The sequence below is a fragment of the Neodiprion lecontei genome, chromosome 5 (genome assembly GCF_021901455.1).
Source record: "Neodiprion lecontei isolate iyNeoLeco1 chromosome 5, iyNeoLeco1.1, whole genome shotgun sequence".
In the NCBI taxonomy this organism is placed as follows: Eukaryota; Metazoa; Arthropoda; class Insecta; order Hymenoptera; family Diprionidae; genus Neodiprion; species Neodiprion lecontei.
Genome location: NC_060264.1, coordinates 18,348,740 through 18,361,116, shown reverse-complemented (window position 1 = coordinate 18,361,116; position 12,377 = coordinate 18,348,740). Strand labels below are relative to the sequence as shown.

Here is a 12,377-nt window from a genome sequence, read left to right as displayed (position 1 = left end):
AGCCATAACGCGAAGTTACTGATACAAGATTAGAATCTTTCACAGTAGATTTACGCATTCGAATGTGAAATTGGAAAGAAATTTGTCACGCATTCGAATATCTGCAAAATATTTCGCAGCGACAAATCTCCACTCGGCTTACTAGAATTGGGAACAATCACACAAACGCGAAGCATCGGAAAACGGATAGTGTAAACGTTCATCACTTCCTTATATATGCAAATGATCGAGATCGCTTCTTAGGATAGAATTTTTCCTCCTAAAAATAATTATAAATTACTATCACCTAAATGTCAGTGATATTTCTAGATATCGTTTGAACATTTAACCTTTTGAATCGCGTTTTACCAAATAAATGGAACTAAACGATTAGCAGGGCAAATACCAGAAATACACCCAGAATTACTAAGGGACTAAGGCAGATAACAGCAATTACTATTCACCGCACACATCGCATACTCAAGGGTCGCATGACCCGGGTGGAGTCGATACGACAGGGCCTCTATTATAGTGTTACGATTAACCGGATGCTACGTTGCGTAGAATTGTCCGGGACTTTCACCCTATCCGAGTTCCTAATGTTCTGTTCTCCCAGTACCGAAGTTACATACATAATGCAAGAGAAAGGTTTCCTGGTGATCCACAGACACTTTGATTGCAAAGTGGTGCTCAGCAAATCGTGCATGTCACAACCTATCGAAGATGGACCCTTTATGATTTTATCAACTGCATCTATGCAGGAAGTTTCTTCCATTAGATATTTATCGGCCAAAATTCAATTTCTGTTATTTTTATATATATATATATATATATATATATATATATATATATATATATATATATATATATATATATATATATATACGGTAACATTGTGTGACTTTTCTTGACATAATTGAATGGTTAAAGTACATTTGAAATCGAAAGAAATTCGAGGCTTCCTGTAACTGAGATATTACGATTTACATCGCACAATTATGGTACCGTACATAACAAATAATGAATCTAAGCATACACTTTCTGTTAATAAGTGGTTAGTGAGAAGAATGATTCTATTAGTGTGACTATACATAAGTATAATTTCAGAAGTTTTCACTCAACAAATGGTACTTTTATAATAATTTGCTTCATATTGAACATCACGAGGCGTGACATTAAACGGGGACACGTTTCGAGAATGGCTAAACAATATTGGTATGAAAGATAATTGTTTTTTTTCTTGTTAATATATAATACACGATATCACAAAAAGTAGAAGTGCTAAAATAGCTCATTGACGATATTTTAGTATAATTTTGGGAAAAACCCATAAGTGATTTTTTGTTGCCATCTCATGCTATCTAAAAACATCTGACAAAATTCAGGCGATTGTGTGTAAAAACACTATACGATTCACTAGAAAATGCATTAAATGATTACTACGGTTGATGGCTCACACGTCGCTGATTGATGATGACATTTACACGAGCTCTGGAGTTCAGAATAAGCTGCCCTACTGGCGGGTACGTTCTGTAATTAGAATTGTGAAATGGATTTGCACCCCAAACGAGTACTTATTTTAGAATTACATATTTATATTATAAAACATTATACATTCACTGATATGTAGTTTTAGGCAGGTGCGTAACGCTATTCAGAAAGTAAACCATACACGAGTAGCAATTATATTATACGCGTCATTCCACCTGATAAAAATCAACACGAATCACTGTTAATGTAAATCTCATTGTCAGGTAATATACTTTTCAGAATGGTAATATTAATAATGATGCAACGGTTAAAACTTTTGTGCTGATAATTAACGCGAACAATGTAAATTTTTTTGAAAAACACATTTAATTTGCGACCATTAGTTTCTTAACTCATTACTTCTAAATAAATATTGATATAATTTTTAAAATGACTCGGAAGACAATAAAAAAAAACTCGAGAACTTTAGTGGGTTGAGAAGATTTCAAGAGTATCATACTTTAACAAATGGTTGAAAAATATCTGATTGACAATATTTTTAGTTTCAAGTATTGATCATTTACCGAAATAGCAATTGAATTGAATGAAACTCAATCGTGACTTACAAGTTAAATAACCGAATTGAATGCTGAATGGCGCCAGATACATCGACTTACGTACAGTTTCTTTTAATTTCATGACTTCTACTTCACGATGGAATCTTTTTATTTTACAATCTAGAACAGATGCAGTTTGTTTGCATGGTCCAAAACGTATTTGAAAATATTATCCAATGCCATAACATTCCTTCCTATCGCTCGTATCGCCGTTTCACCGTGACAAGTGACAACATTTCAGAATAAGGCACTTGGGCCGAATTGGCGGTATAGATGCCGATGGATTTCGCCTCGCTGCCGAGGGCGTTTGGGCTTCCTGTCGAATCACCCGAGGGAAGCTTTTCGCACTTCTTCAATGTACTGGAGAATGAAAAGTATACGTCGGCGTCTTATCATAGATCGAATTTTATTCCCCGAAGAACATGAGTATAGATGAGAAGTTGGTTTTTCAAGAACCATACGAGGAAGCTTTATGAACTCCTTGACTGTCAGTGATACCGCATATAAATATGCGGAAAAAATCAGTGCCTTTTTTCTGGCTTTATGACAACACATTCACACTTCAACGATTTGATCGTGTTAGGGTAGCTTGAGATTTTTGACATTGCTGAATTCAAATCTGGAATCACATTCCTAGAATTCAGAATTGCGGATTCAAAATGGTCGATTGAAAATTTGAAAAACAGTTGGATTTTGACAGAGAAGCGATATTTCATATCTACATCGAAGACATTTTTTGTTGTAATAAGTCGAATGGTTCGGTTAAAGAGGGTACCCTATTGTGATGAGTGTTGAAACAGACTAATTTTCACAAATTATTTTCGGAAAAGGTATGGCTGCAATATTAACAATTTTTATGATATCAACTCAAGTACACGTTGCGAAGTGTGTCCAAAAAATATTGTCGTAAAGAAAAACAATTTGATACAGATATATGTCTCTTCGCGACTTTCGATGATTTTCGTGTGCAGACGATTCGTGTACATGATATCGCAAGTATGGATAGTCTGACATAAAAAAAAAATATGTGCATCAAGTACATTGCATTAGTTTTCGACTGACGAAGCTCTTTTTTTCCTCATTGATAACGATGAAAAATTGCTGAAGTTTTTTCAACGTTTTCGGCTCAAGAATACGTTGTATTATTATTAATGACTGTTGAACAAAACATTAAAACGATAAAATCGTTCGTCGGCTGAAAAGCACTATTCTTTCGAATCTGTGTATCAAACCTTGAGTCGATTCATCGATTACAGTTCGAGATATCGTGTACACCGTTTCGAAAAACGTAGTTTGAAGACCCTTCTCAACGTGTGCACGAGTCGTTGTCAAAAAAAGTAACAGTATTGCATCAGTAGTTTTTCCGAAATTAATTTATGAAAATCAGCCTGTTTAGATGCTCGTAATAGAAGTGCAACCCCTTAAGGTTCCTGAATTCCTGACCGACTACTTCATGAAGTATAAACGATGCATAGTTTCTGGGGAAATGTTTCGGTAAAATTTACCGAATGAACGTTATGTTCAAGATGTTAACACGTTAGAGGTGTAACGTGGTATCTTAAAATGTGACTGAATAAGACACTGCTTCAAATTTAGACCGACGAAAAGAGATGCTATCTCGAAGTGTGACTGGGAAAGATGCTATCTTAAGTATGCCTTTACCATCTTCGAAAGTAGATTGGGAAAACTATACTGCAGTGCGTGCATAATAATTACTGAAAAGCGATACGGTAAAATAGATTTATGCAGCATTATATACTGCAGTATACAGTTAAAAAAATTATCTCGTTTACCATGACTTACAATTATATAAGTATGGAATATCTGCAACATTAGAGTTTCGTAAATATATTTCTGCTTGGGCCGATAAAAAATATTTTCGAAAGTGTCTTCTCTAATCGGATTTTGACATATCATTTTATACCTCAGATTTATGTTGACGTAATTCCATTGTCACTGCCAACAACTGCTTGATACAAGAGATTCAACAACAATCTGGCCTAGTTGTCCGGTATTGACTCAGAATTTATTGACTTTTAAAAAAAATTGTCGGTGTTCTAATAATGTTCGCGATTTCAAACTCTCAAAACCATGCTAAAAATATTGGACGTGACTCATAATGAAACGCTCAAACGAACAGCAGCCCCGATGTTTTTGGGAGCGTACTTATTTTCGGTACGACGTCATTTTGTGCGTAAACCCGGCTGTGACTAAACCAAATAGACAAACTGTACAGATTGGCTAACAATCAATTGGAGGGAGCGTGAACTTGATATCCAGGTGACTCATGCTGTGCGCGGTTGAGGGTATCGGAATTCCCGAGACGGGCAGCTTGTGGATATTGATGCTACGCCACCAAAGACGAAGAGCAGCGTGCTTACACTTTCAGGGATGCTACCGGGCCGGATGCCTAGACGCTGTCATACAATCAACCTCAATCAAGCGTTATCGACTGGAATTGATAGGATGGATAAGCGATTTGGGGGGACTGCAGGGCAAAGACCGTACGACCATCTCAGTTAGGTTAGAGGTTCGGCCAGAGAGTGATAGAGATGTAAGGAGTGTTCACGTTCGACGCGAATCTTGATGTTGCTCCATTCACGCTGGAGCGTATTTCTTGGATGCTTAATGAAAATCACACAAAATACGGTCCTGTTTGTTAGTCGATAATGATCAGATCATGAAAGAGAGCCTGAGGAATTGACTTATTCGCATGAGTAACGACCGGTACCATAATTTTTTGATTATTAGATGCACTTTGGGACAATGGATCTGAGACGGCTAATTTTTAACACTAGACAGTTATGTTGGCAACACAGAGAAACCTACAGCGCCACAGTCGGCCGAGCGCGAAACAAACTCAATCTCAATAAGCATAACATAACCCATGACCGTCGAATCTGATCTTCGAATACGTGTCATACGTGTCAATCCAACAAGTCATTATCCCCGCGATATTCCAAGGCTAGATTCGACGATCATGGGTTATGTTACGTTTATCGAGATTGAGTTAGTTTCGCGCTCGGCCGACTGTGGCGCTGTAGGTTTCTCTGTGTTGCCAACATAACTGTCTGGTGTAAAAAATTAGTCGTCTCAGATTCATTGTCCCCAAGTGTACATTACTTACTGCAGCCATCTTAATTCCCAACCTCTTTATTGCAGGAAAATCGCCGTTTTTGTCATACAGAAATATTTTTGTTTTTCAAACAAAAGCGATCAATAGCACTCTCTCTAACAATAACCCCGTGATCTAAGTCCGAGTTTGCACATTTTACTTCTTTCTCGCAGATAGCACAGTATATTCTACGTATATTTTGATATTATGGTTAACAATCCTTTGCGCAGAATATTCCCCCCGAAGTTCCTATATATTTTTTCAGAATACCAAACTCATATTATGTCGATCGCCCGGTCTGGAATTAGTATACGGGAGAACAGACGCTTCAACTTTGATGTATCAAGATATGAATTTCTTATCTCGTGATAGATTTTGTAGTTTAATTGGACTAGACATTTTCCAGGTGGGCCATTTGTCGTTAGAAGCGTGAAAAGTGCAGCAACGAGGATTTCAGTTTCATTGTTCTTGCATCTTACTTACGTTTGGTTGTAGGATGTCCAAATAAAATAGCTCCAAAACCATTTGCCTGCGAATACAGTTTTTCAATTTTCATCATTTTAGCCAGAAAATATATTTTCAATGGTTGGCTTCAGCCTTACATTAATAAATCAGATCGTTAAAGTTGTCAATTTGAACCATTGATATTCAAATGTAAATAAGGAAAGAAAAAAATTATCATGACGATAATCGAGAAATGTGGAACATAATTATAACGACGGAATTATTATTAAAAATAGAAGATCATGCATTCAAACTTATTGTTAATATATATTATTAATAAATTATATAATGAAATAATAATAAATCATTATTTCAATGTCAACTTTCACTAGAAAAAAACATGTATATGTACGATCCTCTACCACGAATGTTGCTGCTTTGGATGTTACGCTGATGTTATATCATCTTGTGTAAGTGATACTCGATATGTTGCTACGACACCACAAGGAGGTTATTATACTTGCATCCTGATCCGAATACCATTAATTCCAGATTGTTATTAAACATAAGTATACTGTCCTGGGATGAGCCTCACGATGTCACGTCAACGTCCGACGAAAATTTATACTTCATACGGTCCGTTGAGTCGTGGGGTGAATCAGTTCATCACCCGTGACGTCAAGAACGCAGAACTCAGGTAAAAGAGGTGCGAAAAGCAGAGACTCCGACAATTTAGTTTTTCCGACGCTGTCACCCTTGACGCACTTGACGAATTGGACGTACCACGGAGATTAGCGTTAATTGCGCGCCACGAACGATGCCCCCATAAAGAATAAACGTTATTACGCGTCAAATCACACTGTCCAAGGTGATGTGAGACGTGAGGCTGACCCAGCTTCAGAAAAATCGTCTCGACAGATATGAAGGTTATAGCTTATCTCAGCGGAGATACTGATTGTGACAGAAAAAAATTCATGTTTGTGGGTATATCATGCATACCTGTAGTTCAAATAATATTTTATTCGACCGAAAGTACACCGAAAAATATATTGCGGATGCAACACATCACACTGGGTTATCGGCTTAATAAGGAAAAAACGGAAAAAAGCGTGCAGTTTCGAATTTTCGACACAGCGGCTTATGGGAGAAGTACTTACTTTTGAGTCTTAAAAGCTTTTTTTTCGAAATACAGATGACATCTGGATAATTGAATTTTTTATAAAACTGGTAGTGTATTTTATAGTTTGTAATTCGTAACGTCAACGTAACGATGAGCTTTCTGGAAAAAGCGTTATTTACCAACCGTACATTTATCTGAAATTCAGTAAATCATTAAACATACCAAAACTTACTCATATTCTGAAAACTGAGCACCTCTATAGTCACTGGAAAGTTGTGAAATATCCATTTTATGGCAATTATTTGTTCCGTTAACAGTCACACTAATTTTAACGTCGTGATGAAACTGTCGAAACGTACTTACAGTACAATTCAATCATATGTACGTCAATCACGCTAACGTCAAGTTCCTCTTTACCCAAATGACAAACTTGCTGAATGAATAAAGAATAGGTACCGCTGATCTCGTTAAAGCTGGTTGATTACCACGATGAATGGTATTGGTATGGTATAAGATGGACCTACACCAAGTTAATAGATGTTTTTTGAACGCTACTTCACTCAGCAAAATATGCATCGATGTGTCAATGTTTCCAAAATGCCACAATGACTTATATCACACTCACAATCAGCCGACCGGAAAATTGTACTCTGTATCCAATGCGATTAAAACATCTGATAGTGGCACATCTTGAATGACTAATCACAAAATTCGTATAGAGAAAAAAGTATCCTAATCGTGGATCTGAAAACTATCTGTTATAGCTGTTCAATGGGTTCCGAAATGCATGTAATGCTCAGAAAAGCTCTGTTGCATATATTGTCTTTTCTCCAACGAGGCAAAAGCGGGATCATTTTCCTTTAGGAAGAATAGTCTCTATCATGTTACACTGTTTTTATCACAAACGAAGAAAATAACTCACTGTTCAACCGGATAATGAAATCACAAGTCGCCAGATCCGGACACAATCCAATGCGAAAAGATATCACAGACTCTCGGATGAATGGTAAAGGGGTCCGGTTATAAATTCAATCGAGTGTGATAATCGCAGTCCGCAGTTGTTGATCTTTGTGGTCGGATCAAGGCGGACCAAATCAAAGCGCGTCAGGCTACACGGAAGAAGAGAAGATATCAAATCTGGAGGGCAGACCATCGCGAAGAGACGTTGCTGCAAGAAACGGGTCTTGTTAGATTTCTTTCATCCCATCAAACACTCACACATATGAGTGCTTGAAACTCGAGTTGCATTCGTTCTCTCCATCATGAACACGGTCACAATGAAGAATGGTCAGTGGGTGCACTGCGAGCCTGTATAAGTTATAACCATCGCTCATGGATGACTAACCGGTTGAGTTCATACATAGTCCTGGACCTCTTGATGAATACCTCGATTTGTCACATAAGATGCTCAGCCTACGCATACCTAAACGTGGTCTCCTTATCCGGTGTTCAGGTAAAACGCTCCAAAGCTGCGCATGGGCCCATCGCTTGGGTGAAGAATCTTTAACGTTGACCTCTTTTTTTAGCACTAGGTGCAAGGAAAAGGATATTACTGGAGTTACGATATCAGCGTTGTAAACTTCTAGCTATATAGAGCAACTACAGAATCTATTACAGTCACGCTATCGTGATGACAACGACATTGACGTATATTTGTTGCGAATACTCTAAAATTGGAATACCGAAATTATATATATGACCTTCCATACAATGCCGTGAAAATGACAACAGTTTTTCTGATGTCGGTATTCCATCACTCCATTGTAAAGTTAGTAGAAAAATTGTGCAAGCTCTACCATTTCATTTGCCCGGCACATTAGCAATTCCTTTTTTAGAATTTGAGCACGACACTTTGTCGTTTACGAGTAAATGTAGTAGGAATAACATGATCGCTGGCTGGAATTACATTAGCCTTCACTATGCAGCATTGACCTTCACCGACAGAGTGGTCTTATAAATTGATGATGTGAGGTCAAGATCTTGGCGTAGATGAATATCTGGAGTTAAAGGGTACAGGGAAAACCGCTTATTTCCATTTTTCATTGAAAACAAGTTAGCGATACCATTGTTGTGGCATTACAGAGTACTTTCCGAAAATACAACTGTTGAATGAGAAAATTAGCATCAGTTCAGGAAAAACCTGCCAGAAGAATTGCTTTCGAATGTACTCGTACTCTTATAAGAAAGCAAACATTCATTTGTATTTTTCTTGAAATCAGTCCGAGTTGACTAAAGCGGTTTTCTCCTGGACCCTTGAGACAATCTCAGGCTTAGAGCAAAAATTTATGTATTTATGTATGTATATTCAGCATTAGCACATGATATGAGAAGTGTCTCAGTGAAATTGTAGAGAACAGCCACCAGATAAAGGCAAGGATTTGATACTCGTGCCATAATTTTAATCTGTTTTCATGAATTAACTGTCATCAATTGTCAACCACTACTTACAGCTGCGAAAATTAGTTTAAAGCACGAAACGGTATAAATCCATGAACAATTGGACGCTTAGGCTGGGTAAAATTAAAAGCTAAGTATAAGCAGAGGTTTGGGGTCTCCTTTTCAGTCTTTCATTGTTTTCCTTACGAACAAGATGGCGTCAAAAAACTCGTACCTAAGAAGTGTCTTTCGGTGAGTTTTTTTTCGTTGCAAGCCGGGCTCAGATCAGGGTGTGAATAGTTCTCGCCAGACGCAATAAAGGTGAGTAATAAAAGGTGAGTAATAAAATGGAATATTTGTGGTAACGCCTTCGAAACGCCGAACAAATTGTACGTAAATTTACGGAGATTGGGCCGTAAAAATCGTGGGCATAGTTAACTTGGGCCTATTCTCATCGCAGTCAGGTATATTTCACACGGAGGGCTGAGATATTAGCCTCTATAGGTATGTAAATGAATGTAATGAGCAACCTCAGCCGCAGCGGGGATGACCATAAAAGTTATCTCGAGTTAGGCTGTTCTCTAGTGAGGGGATGGAACCATCCACCAATATCCGAACACCGTGTTTCAAGTCATGAAATATTCACCGATGTAATAGAGCCACATAAAAACGGATTGTAAACTTGTCACGGGCCGACACGCATTTTCATCATTCAATGGTCCCATGTCGTACTCGTGCGATGAAGTAAATTTTTATAGTACTTTGCCAATTGTTATGCATTTCTGAATGTGAAAACGTTGAATACAGGTTGGTTCAGGTATAATAATGAATTTTACATTCCGAGTTCAAATTATCGTTATGGCGGTTATTTTGTATAGAAATCTTTACTGAAAATATGTATTACTGGATTGGTTTAGACGAAGTATTACTGTCATTCGTAAGCTCTCATTGGAAAGTTAGTTAAAAGAAAAATTGAAAAGTTCATAATACGCTACACTCATTCTTCACATTTTCAATTCTCTGTCAGATGATCTAATAGTGGGATTTACATAGGTTTATATAAAGTTTATAATCCTTGAAATTTTCAACATAAAGAATGGAATACAGATTGTTCACCCCAAAAACTACTTTTTCATATTGAAAAACAGCCATCTGTTTAATGATCATCATCGCTAACTGAAATGCTGATCGATTTATACGACTGAAAAATACTTTAGATGTATTGTTTTACAAAAAATAAGTATTCGCATCGCGCACCTCAGAGAAAGTTGAAACCCAGATGAAATCATTTCAACTGGTGCGATAGATGAGTTTTTCTTATACGTGTGGGTGGTGTACGTTTGTTCTCTGCACTACTCTGAAATATCCAAAAAAATTTGAGTCGAGTATTCTATACCATAAACTATTCCAGGATTAAGCAACCTAGATGATAGTAGTAAAATGAGTACCAGTTGTGGCTGTATTCATTACATGTAATCGAAGCTTACGACCACAAATTGAACAAGAGTGTTCGGTTTTATGCGGAATACCGACTTTTGAACAACACAAAGTGTATCAAGTATGAATACTCGGAATACTCCTCTTCAATACTTGCACAAAGTTGGATTTTAGTGACGAATAGAATAATTAAAGAGATTAAAAATCGCATCAACGAATGTTTCTAGAATCTTATAACAGTGGTCACAAATGGTAGAGTAACGACGAACGGTGCATCTTTTATAACAATCGCCGAGTAGTACAAAGTTAGGAATGGTTACTTGAACACGTTCGAGAGAGTCTCGAGTCCTTCGGTAGGACGAGTAGGATTCGGTCGTTCAGCGGTTAGCCGAGTAGGGGATGAGTTTGGCTCATCTTCAGTTTAGTTTCTGGTCTGGAACGGGGTTTTCAGCCGGGAGCAAGAGGATGACAGAGCGCGGCTGCACGACGAGGGTTCGGGAACTGGCGGAAGGCAAAGGGGCGATAGAAAGAGGGTTAGGTAATTGAATGCCCCGCCTTGTTAAATGTTACCTACGACTTCCACGGTCTGTATCTTCGGAATTGAGTGAATGGCTGTATCCTAGATCTCGTTCTGTACACAGAAAACTAGATGAGGACGCGGATAGAACCCTTTGTAAATCCATTACACAATGCAGTGATGCTTACAATGAAATGGAGGATGCGGCTGATGAATAAAAAATCATGTACGGCATTCTGACGCCATGAACAGATATGAAACCCCGATTATGTCAAAGCATCCAAAATTCATTTTCGACATGTTTAGATGGCTTTATGAAACGTTCTCAACATCACTCACTGTAAGAAAAGTGCGGTGTTAACTTCTAATAGACTGTAAGGATATTCCTGGTTAAGAGGGGCCAATCGCCCCTATCTCGAGATTTTCAAACTATCCGTTCAGAAATATTTCTTAAGTCGTAAGAACATGTGTCCAGCGATTCGTAACTCCATAACGCCCTCCCTCCTTTCCAGGGGGTAAAAAAACGATAATTCGTGCATTTGTTTTTTTATCTTAAAACTCAATGCACGGATACTGACAAAAAAAAATCGTGGGTATTCATTACCAAAAGACCTCTCATACAAATTAATTTGGGCATGAGGGGCCACTCCCTAGTATCCAAAAAAATTCATAACAGTTAAAAATCGTTATATTTTGAAATCTAATCGATGTAAAAAAAAAATGTCTTTTTGTCATTTCATTACTTCAGGCGTATTTCGCCCCCAAGAATTATTTTCCTTTTTTGCTGCAGCGCCACGTCGAATATGATGATTTTTGCACTTTTTTGTCATTCTTTTATGATTTATAACCATGTCTTGAAAAACTGTTGTCTGAGTAGAAATGGAATGTCGAAATTTCCCTTTCAAGTAATAATATCCCTAATATCCAGCCTCGCTACCCTGTACATGAGACCTTTGAGTTGGTGAAATATTTTCCTTGAAGGCTAAAAATAATAAATCGTAGCAATTTTTTACTGTCTTTTTTTACTGCATCAACGGCTCCGGCCATCATTGGTTTATTTTAATGCCACCGTTTCTTACAGTGTGTGGATTTTTATCTTGACTGCGGGCTCAATCTGACATTTCACCACTTGTGTTACGGTAGATCGGTGATAGTTGCATGAGTTATGGATATAAACGGTTGAATTTCTGTTATTAGGAACTACCGTTCGTGATGTAAGAAAGATTCTGACAACGCGTTGGAGACATGCTTCATGACCCGTACAAACTTGTTTGCGAGTATTTTAAGTTTTCCAAATTCCAT

At 37.6% G+C, this 12,377-nt stretch overlaps 1 protein-coding gene across 4 annotated transcripts in view; it reads right to left on the bottom strand.

The window, feature by feature from the left end:
- Positions 1 to 12,377, bottom strand: part of LOC107225505 (chondroadherin-like) — a 75,083-nt gene that overhangs the window by 15,712 nt on the left and 46,994 nt on the right. For 2 of the 4 annotated variants that reach the window (XR_006904696.1, XM_046741728.1), the window contains exon 1: positions 6,254 to 6,383. The exons of the other annotated variants lie outside the window; for them this stretch is intronic. Coding sequence is in view for 1 of the 2 variants with exons in the window: in XM_046741728.1 (XP_046597684.1) it covers positions 6,254 to 6,258 (5 nt within the window). In the remaining variant the exon portion in view is untranslated. Of the gene's footprint in view, positions 1 to 6,253; positions 6,384 to 12,377 lie in introns of those variants that run through there. 4 annotated transcript variants of the gene reach the window in all.